Source organism: Gouania willdenowi, chromosome 13 (genome assembly GCF_900634775.1).
Source record: "Gouania willdenowi chromosome 13, fGouWil2.1, whole genome shotgun sequence".
Classification (NCBI taxonomy): Eukaryota; Metazoa; Chordata; class Actinopteri; order Blenniiformes; family Gobiesocidae; genus Gouania; species Gouania willdenowi.
This window is the reverse complement of record NC_041056.1, coordinates 24,338,904-24,359,446: the sequence shown is the minus strand read 5'-3', so window position 1 is coordinate 24,359,446 and position 20,543 is coordinate 24,338,904. Positions and strand designations below refer to the sequence as shown.

At 37.0% G+C, this 20,543-nt stretch overlaps 1 protein-coding gene across 3 annotated transcripts; it reads left to right on the top strand.

The window, feature by feature from the left end:
• Positions 1–132: 132 nt before the first annotated feature.
• vmp1 (vacuole membrane protein 1) lies at positions 133–19,137 on the top strand. 3 transcript variants are annotated; one of them, XM_028465618.1, is made up of 12 exons: positions 133–146; positions 1,006–1,114; positions 5,997–6,135; positions 6,344–6,434; positions 7,351–7,461; positions 10,058–10,225; positions 10,974–11,105; positions 13,252–13,332; positions 13,971–14,087; positions 15,909–15,970; positions 17,165–17,264; positions 18,213–19,137. In XM_028465618.1, the coding sequence occupies exons 2-12, from the start codon at positions 1,036–1,038 to the stop codon at positions 18,354–18,356; spliced, it is 1,224 nt and encodes a 407-aa protein (XP_028321419.1). In that variant the 5' UTR covers positions 133–146; positions 1,006–1,035; the 3' UTR covers positions 18,357–19,137. The 3 variants fall into 3 exon arrangements, with proteins under 3 accessions (XP_028321419.1, XP_028321417.1, XP_028321418.1); XM_028465616.1 differs by having other exon boundaries at positions 137–279; XM_028465617.1 differs by having other exon boundaries at positions 137–389.
• Positions 19,138–20,543: the final 1,406 nt, after the last annotated feature.

The following is a 20,543-nucleotide window of genomic DNA, read 5'->3' as shown; positions in this document are numbered from 1 at the left end:
TACGCTAGATATTCGGTCCAAGGCGAATATATATATATTTATTTTTTTTGTTTTTTGTTTTTTTTTTCAAAATTTTTTGACTCAAACTTCACCGCCTATTTTCCACTCGTACGTTTTATTTTGAAACACAGATAGATCGTTTCCGGGTAAGGACGAGGATAATTCAACGTTAGTCATTGGATTCTCTTTTACCTCACCTGGCGCTATTTACCTGACATTTCTTCTACATTAAATATAACGGGAAGTCTGGAACGAGTTGTGCTATACTCTGCGGCATAGGTAAAGTGACTTAGCACTGATGTTAATAGTCATAATTTGATGTCACAGCTCTCGACGTCGTTAGCCTAGCCGGTCTTGTACGGCTAACCGGTTAGCATGTGAGGGTTATGGTGAGCACGTTTGCCATTTATCCTTCAAATAAACTGTCTAAAATTAAACTTGTTTAAAATTATTGTGTAGCAGTGTGATTAATGTTTGTTTGGTTTATTTCTGTTTTATTTTTTTGACATTATGAGCCATTAACTGGTGTACTGGATCGACCGGTGATCATCTTAACTATTGACTGACTTCCGTTCGTGTTACCGCTTACTTGAGCTAACAGCGTGTTGATAAAAAAGCAGAAAACTAAGTCGAACTCATCCTTGTGATATACGTTCATGTATTTGTATATATATATAATGAGTATTTTCCTGACAAAACCAATGAGCACTGTGAGCTTTGACACCACTGGGACGCATTGCAACACCACCAGATTTAAAATTGCAACAGCGCTAACCTTCGTGACCTCCCTGTTGTTCACTGTACCATAAACAGGATACCTATGTTTAAAGCAATTAAATGTCTGTTTGGATGAAGTATATTGTCCTAGTCTGTCACGGCAAGATAGAACCAAAACCCCCGACGAAATACTCGGTTATCATGTCACGTGTCATGATTAAATCACATACTGATCTGTATCTACTTTCCTCCATGTCATCTACATGTTGTGTATTTATTCCTTTCTAGACTGCCTGACCTGAAACAACAGTGACTGACATGGCAGCTAATGGAGCGAGCTGCGATAAGGCTCAGAAACGAGCAGGAGGGAAGGACAAACAGAATGGAAAGTTTACAGGTTTGTCCGAGTCATCTCTCACTTCTTTAGAGTGTAAACACGTGTGTCAAGTTTAGCTACACAGTAATGATTCTATATACTCTGATTCAGGCTGTCTGAAATGAAGGGAATATAGTCAGAATTGATAAATGATTATAGATGTTACATTGATCTGTGAAGTAGGGGTGAGTATTGGCAAGGTTGTTGCAATAAGATACGTATCACGATACTGGGGTCACAATACGATATCATCGCGATACTCTACCCAGTTAATTTTAAAATGAAACGTAGAGATGAAAAATCAAGTTGCTGTATATGTTCATCAGAAGATATTGATAATTCAGAGGACAAATTGAATCAAAACTATTTATTATTAGTGTTTTTGCACGTTTTCACTGAAAAAAAAAAAGAAAATGCAGTGTTACACACTGCCATTATAAAATAAAAGTGCAACAAGTTTCTTTTCACTGAAACTACTGTGTAGAAGTCTCAAAGTAACCATGACAACATAATGACGGCATTGTAACAACTATAAGTGAGAACATTAAGGATAAATCACCCTGAGTTACTGACAATCCACATAAACAAGAAAAAATAATTTATCCTATTGTGTTAGTTTAAGCGCTGATCTGAACAGATTATCTAAAAATAAAATGCCTGTGCATACATAAATATTGGAGGCATTACACACTGCCATCATAATGTCAAGTGCATCAAGTAACCATTGCAACACATTGAAAGCATTGTAACCACTGAAATATTGCACAAATACACAAAAATATTGATTAAATATAAAATATTTGAAAATAAAAAAAATCTTTTTAAAATTGGTACCCAAAAAATCATGATATATCGTGAAATCTATTTTATTTTTTTCACACCCCTAGTTGCAATACAATACGTATCACGATACGATCATGACATATTGATATATTCTAATTGATGAATTAAATTGGGCTTTTTGCCTTCATATGTTGTTACACATATATGAAATTTGTCCTCTGTATTTTAACCCATCCCTGGGGAGCAGTCGGCAGCCATTTTGCAGCGCTTTGGGAGCAGTTTGGGGTTAAGGGACTTGCTTAACATCCCACAGTGATGGTCCAGGTGAGGTTTGAACTGGCAATCCTCTGATTACAAGCCCAGTGTCCTTAACCACTAGGCCACAAATCCCCTGCACAGTTAATATCAAAATTCATGTCATGATGTCTTGCTAGGTGAGCCCAGTTTGTCGTGTTCCCTCAATATTTCATGAGGCAAATCTTGCAGACGGCGTTGTTCTTATCAAGCTCGTTTTTACTCCCTTTTAGTTGAAAGCCAAAGTACTTCAAATGTTAGCTTTGCACTGTGGAGATGTAGTATTTTTTTGTTAGCCATGTTGTTTGGGATTTGAGTCAGTCCGCTTCTGCCACTGTGACTGCCTCTACTACAGAAATGGTGCTGCACCGCACAGCAAAGTGGCTCTACGGCGCCAACTACCGGAGTGGAGGTGCGGAAGTGGCACAATTTTCAAGGTTTTTATGTAGGGACAGGAGCTGGTCAACATGCCCAGTCGTTCGGCTGAGAAATGACAATGTCTCCAACGGTAGAAAACACACATCTATGAAAATGTGAAAAATACATTAAGAAAAATATTGATTCAATATCAGTAAAAAAAAAAAAAAAAATCGATTTAAAATCAGGCACATAAAAAAACGCGATATGTTGTGAAATCGTTTTTTTTTTTCTCACATCTCTATTGTGAAGTCTGCTAGTTCTATATGTCCCACAACCCAAGGTTATTGTGTCATAAATATATGGAGAAAAAAACACTACTATAATTTAGCTTACTGTTAAATTTTACACAGCTAGTCTTTCTTTATCTTAAACTGTGACATGTTTTGTCCTTGACCGAAATTATTTGAAATGCAAGAACAAAGATGAGTTAACTGCAGACTTTTAGCTTTGATTTAAGGGTTTTAACTATTGCAGATTATGTTAACATTGTATGAGATACAACCCCACATTTTATGTAATTATGAACAATTGTAATAAAGACATGCCTTTGATTAGTAATTATCAATCTAATTTATAGTCTTCAACCCATACACACCACCTTCTAGATTTGGTCCTTGATGCTGTAACACCTGTAATATTATTTTTTGGTCAGTAAATATCCTATATGGAAGAGCCTTTATCCTTTTTTTCCATAACACTTAGACTTCCAATAATTGGCATTTTTTGTTGTTGTTTTTTACAATTTATTACGTGTTCTACCAGTGTATTATCCGTTTAAAATGAAGGAGAAAAAAAATTAAATAGATTTTTTGAGATTTAGTTGGAAAAAAATAACTAAAGCTCACATGAATAACAGATTTTGCAACAAATATTTAAAATTTAGAATTTATAAAACAATAATAAAAAAAAAAACCAAAACAGGCCATTTTATAGCAACTATTGCTCTTGCGAGCCGAAGCAATTTCTTCACGGAAGGGAAGGTGATTACCATAATGTTTGTAGGTTGTCAGTAAAGCACAACATGTTAGCTTTCAAAAACAGTTGGAATTTTTCCACTAGAGTGAGTTTTAACAGTTACAGAAATGTTAATGTGTGCATACCAGGATGTGTCACCAGCGATGCGGTAGGCGTTAAAGGGTTAATAATGCAGCTGTCCTGAGTTCCTGCTTGTTTTGGAGCATTTTGCCCTAAAGCTTTTTGTATTATTGTTTGGTAAGTGCTGTGTGTTCATTCATCTTTTTTACCTCACTGTTGTCTATTACACAGCACCTTTTACCTGTACTTGTTTACTTTCACTGGCTTTAAGTGTGTAAGGCTCTAAAGGCAAAAGGGCAGCTGTGGCTCAGGTTGTCGTCCTATTAAGAAATTGGTGGATGGACTCCAAGGCTATATTTGTCCATGTGTATAAGTGTCCTTAGGCAAGAGACTAAAGCCTAAATTGCTCCCAATGAAGGATTAGAGTTGTGTGTGTGTTTATACATTAGAGATTAGAGCACATTAGAAGTACTCGTGGTGAATTAGGCGTTAGGTCAAGTTTATTTACCATCTCAATAATACCATAAATTATATACTTGGTTTCATCATTTTGAATAATTTTTGTGTTTATTGAACAATATGTTTGGCTGATTGAGAATTTAAAACCTGTTCACATATTTTCAATGGCTGTCCAAAAACATGAACCTTTGATTAATAATTAGTGTCTGTAAATTAAACGTAGTGGCGAATGTGTTTTTTTTATGTACTATCACTGTGTGTCCGCCAGGATTTACTCAGCTGTCCAACCTCTTTAAAATTACAATCAACTTGAATTACAGCTCAACTCAAAGACTTGTTATATGTAAACTATTCTTGTAATAATGAGAGGTACTGCATAATGATATATATGTATATATATATATATTTGCAAAAAATAAAGCATTTTAAATGCATACTTTAGGATCGCACTATTTCTTGAGTAATTACTACGTCTACGTTTATTAAACATGCTCTGGTCACAAAGTATGATGTATTATGGAAGTGTGCCACCCACAAGTGTGCTTTAAAAAAAATGGTGCTTCTAAATTGCCTCTGATACGTATTAGTAAAATGTTCATATAATAGTCTTTCAGTTGAGCTGTCTCCAAGCAAACAACACCAGAGTTTATTTCCTTAAATTGCTCTGGTCTGGCTTAAAACACAGGTCAAGGTTTGCTTACCTTAGTGAACTCTGCTCTATTTTGTTAACAGTGTCGAGGCAAGCAGACTGGCTAGCATTCGAAAGGGAAATTTATATATGTAAATAAAGAAAGTCATGTGCTGTGTACTGAGTGTTATTTTTGGTTTATTGTAAAAAGACCCAAGAATGGTCTGGCCTGCTGCTCGAACTCACAGCGAGTTGCTTTTTGTGGAAAATCTACATGTTCTTTTTTTACTTCTGGATCAGCTTCTGTTTTGGGTGTTACCTCTCAAAGTAAGCAGCTGTTTTAATTCACTGGCATTGCTTGGGTGGTTTATCCTGCTTTCAATGTAAGGTCCCAAACCAAAAAGTGATGTACAATATAAGGCTTTTTTCTACCTAATGGAGCCCAGTCCCTCAGACTATCCTTCTTTGTGTATCTGCGTTTAGTTTAATCTGCTCAAATTAGATCCAGCTTTCCCACAACACTGTTCACGGATAATCAAATATCACAGATTTTTAAAATTTTATTTTACTTTTTATTGTCGGTGTGATAACTTTAACAGTTACAAGCATTACCAAATATATTAACAGAGGCGACTGGTGCTCATAGAAGAGAAATAAGATGTCTTTGTTGGAATTAATTAAAACTTTGGCTGTTATGTCACAGCAAAATGTAGTGAAGAAAATAATTTCTTTGCTAGTCATTAAAAAAAGTCTTGTCAGTTATTGGATATTATTAGTCAGCTGGTGTGAATTGATGTCTGAACAAAAGTGTTTCATTATTTTGATATCACGATAAAGAGACAATTGTGTGGCTTTTTCTCTTATATTATTCACATTTACCTTATATTCAACCCTTTTTCCCTATCTCTCTTTAATAATGAACACAGTGAAGGACTAGAGGGTCAGAGAGCAGATCATTGCACAATAGTTTCACAGTTTGCTGCAACTTGTGTGATTTCTTTTTAAAAGGAATCATTTTTCCCTCACCTATGGTTATCACTTATCTGTGGTGAGGTAATGTAAACTGATGACGTATTGGTTTTTTTTAATTTGACAACTTGCACCACTGGTGCAAGTTGTGAAAGCAAGCACTTGTTCAGCTTGCTTTCAGTTTTCAATACACTCAAACATGACAGAGAGACAAAAGAAGAACAAGGATGATCAATGTCATATTGATCTTGTATTTGGCTTTACCAATTCCACTGGATATAGTTGTTGATCTGTCAACTGTTTCTCCATGTGAAGGGGACTGCATGTCTGTAAGAGCCAGGCGACAGAAGGAGAAGGAGGAGCGTCTGTCTCTGCTGTTCTGGAGGCGACCTGTCACCACTCTACATTACTTCCTTCTGGAGACTCTTATTAAAATAAAGGAGTGGACGTTAAAGTAAGAGGGTTTTTTTGTTTTTGTTTGTTTTTTTTTGGAGTAAATTTACCACATAAGATATTGTAATATTTGGTTTGTGTTCTTTATACAATAAAGATGCATTGAACATGTGCATTATTATGTGCAAAAAGTCTAGACACAAAAAAAAAATGCAAATCCAATATTTTATAATAATTTAATGTAATGTGGTGTTGTGCTTCCTGTTCAGGCTTTGGCAGAGGCGAGGTGCAGTATTATTGTTTTTGGTGTTGTGTGTTCTCTTCTCCACTGCATACTCCACAGAGGGATCACACCAACACGTGAGTCTGACTTGTTTGTGTTGTTTAAAAAAAAAAAAAAAAAAAAAGACCTTTGTCACATCATCGCTCTCACGTTTAAAGGTTAAAGATGAGTCTCTGTGTAGCTTCTGTAATCTAGTCTTGATAGTTAACCCTTGATCAGACTGCAAGGTGAGTCAGCGTATCAAAAAGCAACCACAGGTACAACATGTGATTAAATCAAACGATTGGTTAATGCCAATTATGTCGAAAAAACCAAAAGCATAATTTAATTTCAAAATACCAAGTTTTTGTGTGACCAGGAAAAGTTTTAGTATTTGTTTGTTGAGTTAGGATATGGAACTGTCTGGATAGGAACTCAGGATTTGTCCATGCATGAAGCGATTTAAAAAAAAAAAGCTATTAAGAAATTATTTTCAAAAGATAAAGTGAGGACAATCATTAACAATAAATGTCTATTTGATTGCCCTGTATATTTACAGTATGGTGTCATTTGTTATATTGTAAAATTGTATTTTGGTACATGATGACTGAATTTTTTTGTTTTTTAAATCACTGTAAGACTTTGTAAGGTGAAATCAACAGTTTGTTATTATAACGAGAAGCTAGTTGATCAACAAAAAGAGGATTTATAGATAGGGAGTAGAATTAAAGAAGTTTGTACTTCTTCCCACTCCTTTTCAGAAACTGAAGTGCAAAATTGTGTTTAGAATTTTTTTGTTTTTTGTTTCTTATGATATTCTGTTTACATATAAATAAAAAAATCTAATTAATAGTTTTGTATAAAATAACATTGCAAAATGTTAAATTTAACACAAATTCATACCTTTTGTTTTTCATAATGACAATATATCAAATAATCTCCTTAATGTATAAATTATTTCCAGCTCAGTGTGCCTAAACCTCTGCTTTATATTTGCACACTTTGTCCCTGCAGTATGTCCAGTACCTGGAGAAGAAGTTCCTCTGGTGTGCCTACTGGGTAGGCCTTGGAATCCTGTCCTCAGTGGGCCTCGGGACTGGTCTGCACACGTTTCTCCTCTATCTGGTAAGAATTCACCATATATGTTAAAAGAGGGTAAAATACGTCTTTGATGGATAGGGAATGATAATGATTTCATCAGGATATTTCCAGCTGCTAGTATTTATTGTGATTATTTCAGTCAAGAATAAGATTTATTCTGCACAAGCAGGGAAGGAGTGAGTCTGAGGAAAGCCTCAAAAACTAGTAGCATCATTGTGTCCGTCAGGACCAGGGTCCTCTATTGATCAGAATACACCTGCTGTGTTGGCTTTATCTACCAGTCTCCTCTACCTACCATTAAGCAGCGCCAACTGCAATTATCTTCTCATTTTTCTTCCATCTGGTTAAGGCTGATCACGAATGGAGCAGTCCCAGTCCGTGTTAATCACAGAGATATGGGTCGTGTTTTTTGGTTTTGGTAAAAAGGAGAAATTGACAAAATAAGAGTGAGGGGGAAAAAAAACAAACTCCCAGCACGAAAGGGTTGATGATGTGGCTTTTGTTTTCTAGAAGTAGAGCAGATGTAAGGCAGCTGAGTCAGCCATTTCCATTCAAATGAAATAATGGGAAAAGATGTAATTGTGACTCCTGTTTTCCTAAACTAGCACACAGGGTCCTTAGTAATGCTTGATGCTCACCATGTGTTAAAGAAGAATCATATGCTGATCCACAACTTAACTGCTGTGACAATGTGTGAAGGATGTTGTCACATGACCTCATCATCCTTAAATTATTACCAGCTTTGATGTTGGTGGTTCCCATTGTTTGAGGGAGTTCTGTTTTCTTTGCTGTAGCTGGGACCATCCCACGTTAAACATTTGTTACTATTTGGTGTTACTTTGTTTTTCTTTCTTCTCCTTTTTCTCTCAGCTGATATTTAACAATCTGTTACAGAAATAGTTTCATTTATTTATCCTTGCTAGAGTGTCTGCATTTTTTAAAGTAAGCTTTGCAAGCAGGCGTTACCAATAAGGCCTTACTTTGTAATTCTTAACATAGTTTTTGCAAAGCTTCAATCAGCGCCTGCTTTGAATGGTTATATACGATAACTAAGCCTATGGCTTATCTGATGATTTTATGTTTTTCTTTAATATAGTTTTAAATTAAAAGCCTGTGTCACCAGTGCTTATTCATGATTGACGTCAGGCAAAGAGGAACATTCCTAGTATTGATTCATAAATAACCCACACATTTCCCACCATTAGACTTACACTGTGCTTTTACCTACATTATTTAGAAACCCCATAGAGAGAATGAGGTCACTGTTCACAGGCAAAGGGATCGACTCATCGCTATAGTCTTGTGATTCATCCTAAGATAGATCTGTTCTAGGCTGTTTATTCAACTGTTACATTTTTATTCTCAAATGGAGACATTTTTTGTTTTTCAAATTTAAAAAACCAAAACATTTTCTTTCTTTTTTTACATATGTCATTAATATCCACAAAGGGTGTGGCTTTTTCCACCAGTAAAGTTGTTACCGGTTTTTGTGTTTGTTCTGGTTACATTACATTGTTTATCATTGCAGCAAAAATAAGATAACTTTGTTTTGTAGCATAAAGTTGTATTATTGTTTTTTGATTGATACAGTGTGGGAAAAAAAAAGTGAGGTCTGTGAACTGGAACATCTGAGAAAAAAGTGAATAATACACCCGAGGAGTGACTTCTGTTAAGTCATATAACATTGTTTCTTCAACCATTTATTTTTTTCCTGTTTGTACATATGAAAAAGAAAAGTTGTTCTTTGAGTCACGCCTAATGAAAAGCCAGCACTGTAAATCAACTTTAAAGGCCTATTGTTTTCGTAGATAATTCTGCCGTTTGTTTTATTCCATCGTGGAACAGGAGCTGTCATCTTGCAGAACTGGTAATTGGGTGCTGTCCATTTACTGTCTGTCAATGCTGCCTGGATCATTCTAGGAAGGCTTAAAGCATTGGTTGTGTTCTAGGTACAGGTGGGCAGCTAGTACTAAGCCCAGGTGTCTAACCAGACATGTCTGTGGTGCTAAATGATGACATGTCTTACCTGTCGGAAAACCCTGATGATTCAGCTACTACTCTGTTTAAAGACTAAATATTACAGACGCTGCTTATTAAATTTACCATCACCACAAACTGCAGGCTTGAAGAAAAAGCCTTGAAACTATTTCAAACATTTTAAGTCAATATTCAAATAAAATATCTTTCTACATAAAAGTATTTTCTTTGTAAGTACATGTATGCAATATATGTGGAAAATATGTAGATGCAACTTAAATATAATTTTGTATGATTGCACACAAATATCTGACTTAATTACAGATTGTTTACCTGTTTCTTTCAAGTAATAGCGTTTAAATAGCACATGTGCTTTAGTCTGGTTCAGGGACCATATTGAGACCATATGAAGTTGCCCAAGCAGAATAAAGAGAATATAAAAAAAATAAATAAATTAAACAGCAGATCATTTATCGATATTGTCGCCTAGTTTATTATTAATTCAAATATCTGCTGCTTTACAGATAACAGAAAATTTCCTACTGAGCAAAAAATACCGTCAGAAACATCAAGGGACATCCAACTATATTGTGTTCATTATGTGTGAATGTCTGATTGTCCTTTTGTCTCGTTCCTCTTTCAGGGTCCCCACATAGCATCAGTAACACTCGCAGCATATGAATGTGGCTCCATAGACTTCCCAGAGCCTCCCTATCCAGACCAGATCATTTGTCCCCAAGACGGAGGGATGGAGAGCAACATCTCTCTCCTCTCAATCATGTCTAAGGTCCGCCTGGAGGCCTGCATGTGGGTAAGTAGTAATAATGCTGCTAGTAGACCACAACGTTAGGTAACGCTAGCACTTGGTTAGTGCTACAGTTTGGCTCCTGGCAGCTTGTCCTACTAAGGAGGTAGATTTGTGTCTTTATTCAATCAAAAAAAAAAATATTTTTAAAGAAAAAAGTGTTCTAATGCAAAAACAATTATTTGTGACCTAAATAATTGCATTTGAACCCTTTTTTTCTTTCATTGAAAATGTTATTTTTGGAGTATTTGACTTATTTCATTTAATTTCATTACATTTGTGTGTAGACCTTTCACAGTTCATGTATGTATTTTTATCTGCTTTTTTCTTTCTGTGGCCAATTATTAATATTTTTTCCTATTTTAATTATTTATTTTTATCACCTTCAGTTATTTTCTACACACCGCACACAAAGGAGTTATAAATATTTGTAAATAACATTCCGGGTGTCTTTTCGCCATCTTACACTGTTGTGTTCGTCATTGTCTTGTATGTAGTACATTTGTGTCTTTAATATTCAAGTGTTTGAACACAAAAAAAATTGCGTTTGTTCACTTTTTTCTTTGATTGAAGTGATTTCTTTTTAAATCGAGAAGTTGTTTTTATTGACTGAATAATATATACACAAATCTGCTTCTGTAGTTTCCCACTGAACCTCAAGCTTTGAAAATGGACTTTAAACAGAACTCAATAAGTTGTAGATGTTATGTTTGGTCTTTTGTAGTTGAACGAAACTTGATGTGTACATTCTCAGGGTGCTGGCACTGCAATCGGAGAGCTGCCTCCATATTTCATGGCCCGAGCGGCTCGTCAGTCTGGAGCTGACCCAGACGATGAGGACTACGAGGAGTTCGAGGAAATGCTGGAGCAGGCTGAGGGCGCTCAGGTCAGAGTTGTGAACATTTAAGGCAACAAAGATTTCTCTGTGTGACCCCCAATTTCCACTGGATGCGGCTCCGCTGCGTTACGTCACCGCCGCGTCACCGGAGCTGATAGGTTTCCACTTTAGTCTGTGTGTTAATTTCCACCGGGTCCACTGCGGTGCGTGTCTGCTCCTTCCCAGATGTGGTAGTCCGGTGCCCTGCACCAGATATACGCAGGGCTTCTATTTCCGGCGGACACCGGAGCAGGACACATCAATCAGCACAGAGCAATTGAAGCTTAACAGGAAATTAAGCACATACTCCGCAATAAAATATCGGGTTACTTTTCAAAATAAAACACTTCAGATTATATTTCAAGTAAATACGTCACCAAAACGTCATAATGTGTAAAAACAAATTCACATCCACTATATTGATTCCTCTCATACTGTAACTACACTGTAAACTGCAGCAACTTTGATTTAGTTCATGTTTTACTGGTGCAGTTTTATCTCTTCTCTATTGGCTGTTGCTAAAAAATGTGTCTATGACAGTCCAACCTTCTAGTTTTCCTTTGTTAGGAACACTGACCTGTTTATCTGTTTATTGTTGCGTTCATAACACATACATTTAACCGCGTTCTCGCGCGATTATATAAATATCGTGAGAGCTGCTCTGTCTCATGACGTCACAGTTGTTCAACCGGAACGCACCGCGGCGCAACCGGTGTGAATTACCAGACGGTGGACAGCGGTGAAATACCGGATCGGTGCCGTGGTGCAGCTGAGACGTATCCAGTGGAAACCCCGGGTTAGAAATCTATTGCTTAAAAAAATGAATGGATTCTAAACCTGAAAATTAGGAAAGCAAAAAAACAAGGCTTTTAAAAAATGTATTACCAGACCAGGAGCGACAGTAAATAATAATAAAATAAATAAGTTAAATTCATAGATCTCTTTACCAGTTTCCCACCAACTCATTATGATGTGATCTGACATGATTTAGTTTGATTTATTTATTTTTTTAATGCACAACCAACCAGTACACCCAGGGTCCAGTGATTGGGTGAAAAAGAGCATGTGACTTTAGTGAAGCCCCTCCTTCTCTACACTTCCAGTAAATCAGTCTGTTCCCTGGTGAGTCACCCCGAGCACAGCACCGCCTTTGATCATCCCTTGGGCTGTGCTGCTCTGAGCCCCAACCCCTCCCCCCCTTGGTCTCATTTTTCTCCAGCCTCTAATTTCAATGACAGACAGGTCTGTCAGGAACCGCGCTCACATGACTGCAGGCTGCTGGGATCAAATGCTGAGTCAGCAGAGTCAAACTGAGACAATCTGTGTCCATTGTCTCCATCAACTATTCTCATTTCACTGGTTCACAATTGAACAAGTCAAGGAGAATTTACACTAGTTTTTAGAATAAATGTACAAAAAAAGACGTTTTTTTAAATATATTAAGTAATATTTGCATTGAAAAGTTTTTAATCTATAAGTCAAGAAATAGTAAAGTGGCAACACTGGGATTCTGACAATGAGTCGAGAGTCTTTGAAATTGGCATAATGTAAATCTTTGAGATGATTTATATTTTCTTTGCAACAACTGCACAAAGGAAATAAAATGAATAAATCTAAATTGTAGAATTTAATTCATTGCAAAGAATAACAGTCGACAAAAGTAAGATTTCTAACTAACCACCGGTGTGTTTCACATACTGAAGTTAAACCTAATATCAATCATTGTCCAGGATTACACATTAAGATGCAAGTGTTTTAAAATTCTCCTTGAACGTTCTTTTTCTTTTCTTCTCGGTTTTTTTCCCTGGAGCCATTTCACACCCACAATCAACATTTTGCAGCACCATAACCTTTTTCTTTAAAATGCTGCCAAATTCACCAAAGTAAAAGGGTGTTTTACCACACACGCCAACCAAAGTTCTCCTTCTCTGTAATAAGTTTAATGATGGCCCCACTGTTAAAACCAAGTGTTGAGAAAACCCACATTTGCCAAAGCAGCATGATTATTTTTGGAAAGATCACCAGTTGGAGAGATGTAAAGTACTTCAAAAGTTGCTGTTAGATGTTTGACCACGTAATAAATGTAGCCCACAGGCTCTAACCCTTTACATTTAGCATGCTAACTATTCTTTTTTACTTAATCTAATGTTTGCAGGATTTTGTAACAAGAGCCAAACTGGGAGTCCAACACATGGTGCAGAAAGTGGGATTCTTTGGCATCTTGGCCTGTGCTTCAGTGAGTGTTTTTTTTCTTCTCTTTTTTTGTGGTTTATAAAAAGCTTTGTGTTTGTGATCGTGGACAGAACCACACTTCAATGAATACAGATCTGCATCGAGATGAAAAGATTTGTTCATATTAGTCGAGACAAATAATTATTTAGGATTACATTACATACTATATTTTTTTCTGGTGAGTACAGTCTCTTTAGTTTGATGGTTTATGGTTTGCAAAAACAAATAAAGTTATTAGAAGCTTTTATTCCAGGAGATGGTTTAAAAAGCCATCAATAGTATTATGTTTAACAAAAAACAAGTTCTGCAGCAGGAGCACTCATTACTGTAGTGATAGGCCATGTGCAATAGTTGTTCATTGAGGTTTAGGCTTGTTACGTTGTTAATTTTGCTCAAAAGTACTCAAGTATTCAATTTACTTTCACTATTTAAGATAATTTCATATTTATTTTCACTGTGATGCATTTGGAAGAGATTCATCACTAAAGTTATTAAAAGATTTTGACTTTTTCAATCAAGAATAGGTTATTTTATAATAAAGTTTCATAAGAAGAGGTTAAAGGTTTGTTCAAGATAATTTGCAACAGAATCATTAAGTGTGTGTTTATTATTGATCGGAGTGATCTCTGGTGTGTGTTTCAGATTCCTAATCCCCTGTTTGACCTGGCGGGAATAACCTGCGGCCATTTTCTCGTTCCATTCTGGACTTTCTTTGGAGCAACTTTGATTGGTAAAGCCATCGTCAAGATGCACATACAGGTTAGTAGCTCAGTTAAAACACGTTAGTGCTAATTGTTAACCTTTTCTGTGAATTAGCTTCTGTTTTGAGTATTATTTTTTCACCATTAGAACAACTCTCTGAACAGATCTATAAAAAAATATATACATTTAAAAAGAAAAGATCCTGTGAAATGCTGACCTCATGACTTATGATGCTGTGAAACTCTTTCATGCTCACTATGATCGACTCTCTCAGGGTTCTCAAGGTTGGAGGTCCTTCAATCACCGTATGGCTTTGTAATGCACATAAACTACTATAAACAGGCTCCAGATGAAAGCATGTAACTTACCAAAAAAAAGCCAAATTGCCATTTTAGAAATAGTTGGAGATGAAGAAAAGAGTTAATTAGGGGCAGATTTGTTGAGTCTGCCATGTCAGTGACTAATCTAAGCCTAGGCTGTGTGAGAGCGTGTTTAATGGTGAGTCGCTCAGTGCATCTGATGCTGGTACCAGGCAGTGATCTCACTCTGGACACAGATGCTTATACAGTCAGCGGGGGGTGTGAAGGATGTGGAGTGGACATGAGAAGGTCAACCTCAGAGAAGGAAATGGAGTAGACTCACTGTTTGGAGGAAACTTTTGTCCTCTTATTTATTTATTTATTTTATCTATTATAGAGCTTTAGTACAGCAGGTCATATCCTGTCTGATTTGATGCAGGGGGTTGTGCGTCATGCTGTTTTTTTTTTTTTTTTTTTTTTTTTTTTTTAAACTGATCAGTTTCAGAGCCACAGAACAAATGTGGTTTTAGGCGACCCCCAGGCCTGCTTCCTTCATGCTCTACCTACTGCACAAAGAAGGACCCTCTCAGCCTGGAACTGAGCTCTGTGCCACGCTGCAGTTTTGTGCGTCTGTTAATTGGCAGATGTGGCCTGAGTTTACCACATCTGTAAGATATCTGCCACATATTTGTTTCGTAGATTTAATTATTCTGGTGTACATTGAAATACAGTGGGTATAAAAGTTGGCACACTGTTTAAATGCTAATCTTTGACTGAGTGGAATTTTCCTCATGCCCTCTAACCTTTACAGTCAAACATGAGGACACACACACCACATTTTATAGGGAATTTAGAAGATCTTATGGGTTTGTAATTGTGCTCATCCTCATTACTTGAATTATTTTGACATGCTGTCGCTGAACTCGGTTGAACCTGGAGATCGGAACTTTCTAAAAGGCAGATTGTGCGTTCCTCAGTCAGCTCGCTTCTTGATTGGCTACATTCCATTCCACTTCACAAATCACGTGGTCATGATTAGAGAGTCGTTAGGTTTCCTCACACACAGAGTTTTGGTAGTTGATTGTTTGACCCAACCTGACACACACAGACACAGACAGACAGAGGCGCTCAAGTTTTGTTCACCTGTTCCCATTCAAAGTGACTCCGATCAATCCAAAGATCCAAAGAGCCTTCATAGGATCTCTAAAAAAAAAAAAAAAAAAGGCAAATGAGAAACCATATGGCATAACGTTTTTCAAAATCACACGATTGCAATTGATGTACGAAAGGTGTCAGATTTTTCTTTTTCAGCTAAAGCCGTGGCTAAAATCTCAATAGTAAATCAAATGGTTTGAAACACAAAAAAGAGCGTTTTACATGGAAAACATTAGTTAGTTGTATTGTTTCAGAGTTATTTCTATGAAACCAGTTCAGCTTGCAGTCAGAATAGGTTTCAGCCAAGCAACTTTTAACTGCTAAAAACTAACGTATACTATGGTCAGTAGTGTTTCTGTGTTTATTACAGTGAATGTGAGGTAATATGTTTTAAAAATATGTGTTTTATCTCTGTTTTTGACAGAAACTATTTGTGATCATTACCTTCAGCAAGCACATAGTGGAACAAATGGTGTCCCTCATTGGGTAAGTGTCTGAGCTACTCTCGTGTGTGTGCGTGTGTTGGTTTTTCTACCCTAGTGGGGTCCACCTCCTGAAATATCACTCACGCTGTGGGGACCGGCACTCGGGTTTGAACTTTTTCAGTGAGTGTTAGATGTTTCAAGGGATTTGTGTGTTCCCTTAAATTTTTCATGATTTTAGAAGTTGAAATCAGATCTGTATGACCTTCAGAAAGGGTGGATCCCATAAGACACCATTCTGTCATTGGTCCTCACGGTGTGATAAAAACGGGTGTGTGTGTGTGTGCGCGCGCGCGCGGATTTATCAATGAAACGCTTTGTGTGCCACCTTTGTCCTGATTTCTGAGCTTTGCAGTGCACTTGTAAGGACTGCCTGTAGCTGTGGATAGTGAGCGTGGCCACACATTGTGCTTGTGTTCGGGGGTCTGAACATGTACAGCTGACTCAAGTTCAGATTTGCCCAGTGCGACGACTGTTTCAATACCCACACTATAGTCATGTATTTACACTGCAGGTTATGCCCCCAGAGCATCTGTATGACAACTTAAAACACTTTGTCTTTTCAGCTTTGTGTTCATACGCTCACTTTTAAAGTGATTGCTGAGTCACTCAAACTAGCTAGGTTTGTCCTCTTAAGGCTTTTGTTATCTGCATTCTCATATAAGGTCTAGACATTGTGTTTGTGGCACTAATGATTTTCAGGTGTTGGAAATGTCTGTCCAAAGCCCCTCAGGTGCGTCCCCTTTCCATGGTTAATGAGATGTTTGTTACACGGGGATTCGTTATGAGCGCTGTGAGCTTAACGTTGTCACTATGACCAGCCATCTCTTAAGTTATTTTACACTGCCTAATAAGGACACAGCAACATGCTGATTGGTTGTCTTTCCACCCAGAAGGCAGCATTGGTAGTAAAGGTGATGACATCATGTCGACTCACTTCCTGATAGAAGGGGCTGACACAGGCTCCTATGGAGAGCCTGGGAGTATAAAGGGAGGTCTGAGACAGTTCCAGCTTCATTCTTCTCTGCTGCTGCTCACAGTCATGGTCAGAAGCTCCACAGAGGGATGAGAACGCCACAGCTGCTCATCCATGGATCAGAATAGACTGGTTCAGGAGCTAAAGTCTTCCTTACGGGTTCATTGTTGAAGGGTAAGTGACTAAATGTGTGTTTGTGTCTTTGTGGATGTGTGACATCAGGTCGGTGCCCAGAGTGGGAGCATCACTCCAGAAGCCCTTCAGCCAGTACCTGGAAGCCCAGAGGAACAAGCTGCACCATGCAGGAGGAAACACACCAGCCGTAAGACAAACATCCTCAGCTCTCTTTGCCTTCAACATGGAGCACCTATTATACTTATTTTCTTTAAATTTTGTTGGGAAAGCATTTTATTGGACTTTAGCAGACTTTAAAAATGTAAATTAGACTCCATGTTTTCACTTTATGCTGCCACGTCAGCATCTTATAATACTAGTATTTCCATTCTGCAATTTTCTTAAGTTGTACAGTTTTGTAATCACAATTTGTTATTAAGAACCCTATTCATCAGTTTATCCTCACAGGAAACTGTAACTGATCCATAGATTTGTCTAGTTTTTAAACATAAAGGTTCTTTTTCTTTGACTTGAGTGGTTACAGTACACTAAAGCTAAATGCTGGAATCCCACACCAATAAGAGGCCATTTAATTCAACTTAAAGCAGGGTTTTTCAACCTTGGGGTGTCCTCAAATGCCAAGTAATTATAGAAGAAAAAAAAAAATTGCAGCAGTGTTCATAGAACAGGGGGTTTCAGCTGTGGGATTGCCTGGGAATATAATTAAAATGAAGTTGCCTGAAATATCTAGTAATAATAATAATAAAATATTATTAATTTTGCACAATTAAAAATAATACATAATATCACAGAAATAGATGTGCAGGGCAGGAAGATATCATTTCAAACTAAAACACCACACACATTCTTGAACAATTGTATTTTTATACTTTCTCAAAATGTTTTCACAAATATAAATGTAGTTCAAAAAAAAAAAAAAAAAGCAGTATAAAAAGATCTGAGCTGGTGATATACAAATAGGGTCATGACAAGAAAAAAGTGGGAAACCACTGACCTGTAATGAATTTAAATTTTTATCTCTTTCAAACGATCATATAAAATACAAGAGTTTTAGTTGGGTTTAAATGATGCATATATATAGAACTGTTGCTTTTACATTAATGCTCTTTTTTATGTGATATTTCTGATCTGGCAGGATGAGAACTGGCTCTCGTGGGTGTTTGAGAAGGTGGTACTGGTCATGGTGGTCTACTTTGTCATCTCCATCGTGAACTCGATGGCTCAGAGCTACGCTAAGCGGCTGCAGCAGCAGAGGCACTTGGAGGAGAAAACCAAATGACGTGGTTGTGCAGCTGAGACATCCAGAGACTGTGGTTCTGCTGCTGAGAACCTTCCACACAGACCTCACCCTCTCACCTTCTCAAGAGGCTGAGAACACAGAAGAAGAGACTATTTCTATTGGTGTGTGTGTGTGAGAGGATGTGTTCATCAGTCTCCGTCTCTCCTCCTTCAGGTTTGGTGGTTCTTTCCCTTCATCTCACTGTGTAGGTGTGTGTAGTGATTGGTTCTCCTGCTGATTTTATCTTGTTACTTAAATTAACAAAGTGCGTTGACCTCAGAATCAAAGCAGCGGTTTGGTGGTAAACTGCTGTGTCATGGCAGTGCCCATCAGATGCTATGCCTTATGCAAGAGGGGAAGCTCCCACTTCCCCCAATAAAGCTCTCGAATCGTATACTTGATTTCTTTTTAATTTTGTAACATTGTAATGATCTTAATGCTGTTGCCAGGGTAACTTTCTTTTTCAGAGTTTCTTTCCAATCTGGTTTCTGTTGTTTTAAAATGTTTATTCATTTTGAAGGAGAAAAAAAAAGAAGCAATATCAACTTTAACAGTGTGGTATTGATGGTTTGCACATTGTGTAAATACCTTGATATCTTTCTGACTGTATGCCTATGTATTTTTATTCTGCTGGTGTGTGTGGACATGACATGAAGACATTTGATGAAGTGACACTGTATTCTCTGCCATCTCGTCTCATTTTGATCTGTACATTTACCGGTAGATTGGATCATTACTCAAATCATATATAAACCGTAGAATTTATGGCATCCTTTTCAAAGTCTGAGGGTTTTTTTGTCTCTTCAAAAAGCTCAGCTATCAACTGGTTTCTGATCCCAGTTAAGCTGACTGTTAACTTTTCTTGGAAGTCAGTCGTTAAGGTAAGTTTAAAAGTCTTTTTTTTTTTTTTTTTTTTTTTTATAACTGCCACATTTGCTCATGTGCTCAAAAGTTGCTGAATTTCATGTTGAGTTGTATTTTGCCTTTTTCCCAATTCTATACTTAATCTTTTTTTGGAAAAAAGTCCATTCTTTTCTTCTCCGTTTTCTTATCAGATCTTATCCTCGTTCCCACTCTGTCAGCTAGCTTATCAGACTGGTGTTGGTTGGTAAATATGTGCAGCAACAGCGGTCTGTAAGCTGACTGAAGCTTCGGGCCTCCTTCAGTTCGATGTTGTTGTTTTTTTTTTGTTTATGATGCAAAGACTAGTTTTTGGTGCCATCAGTTTCTCTGAAGACTTAAAAATAAAAATAAAATAAAAAAATGTCTGCTGTTTAGTTTTTACTCACCAAGTACATTCTCTCTCTCTCACACACACACACACACAAATTACTGGTGTGTCTCTAGCTGAAAGAAGAACTATAATCTATTCAATCACAATAACACTATTTACACACTTTGTTTTCCAAAGCACTTTTATATTAAGCTGAAATTCTCAACTGGTGGATCACAGACAGCTGGTCAAAAATAAACACTTAATGTCTCATGTTGGACTTGTAATATTTTGAAAGAAACTTTTCTTTTGACAGGCATGCTGTAAAATACATGTTGCACAGGAAAATACATAGATATGTGTTTTCAACAGCTGCTTTTGAAAAACTAAATCTGGTTGGTTGAATTCTAAAAAAAAGTGGGTCGCAATTTAATGACTGTGGCAAATGGTGGGTCCCAGATTGAGAACCCCTGCTCTAGACAACACTTGAATTTAACTGTTCCTAAGAGATGCATCAATCATTTTTTTTATCTTTTTCTTTTTTCTGTTAAGTGCTTTGAGAGGACTTTGTTGTAATTTGCTCTATATAAATTAAGTTGAATTGAATTCCCATCATTGTTAAACATGTGTGGTATTGTCTTAAAAACCATTGCTGAATAACTGAATTAATAATGCATTTAATTTTATATAGTGTTTTATCATAGACACTCAAAGCACTTTACATTGATGTGCATTGTTCTTTCACTCCACACAGTGGTGGTAAGCTACTATTGTAGCCACAGACTGACAGAAGCGAGGCTGCCATAACGTGCCATCAGTCCCTCTGACCAACGCTCACTCACACACTCAACCCCCAACCCTTCCATTATTGGATGACCCACTCTACCACTGATCCACGGTCACCCATGAATTAGGTGCCTTGCTCAAAGGGACAGAGAAAATGGACCACAGTGCTTATTTTGAAAAGCTGGAGT

Bases quoted from the DNA above. Each gene is read 5' to 3' on its own strand.
- vmp1 (XM_028465618.1), top strand. From the start codon at position 1,036: ATGGCAGCTAATGGAGCGAGCTGCGATAAGGCTCAGAAACGAGCAGGA. The intron at 14,088-15,908 runs GTTAGTAGCTCA...TGTTTTTGACAG, and splicing joins TCGTCAAGATGCACATACAG to AAACTATTTGTGATCATTAC. The intron at 15,971-17,164 runs GTAAGTGTCTGA...GTGTGACATCAG, and splicing joins CAAATGGTGTCCCTCATTGG to GTCGGTGCCCAGAGTGGGAG.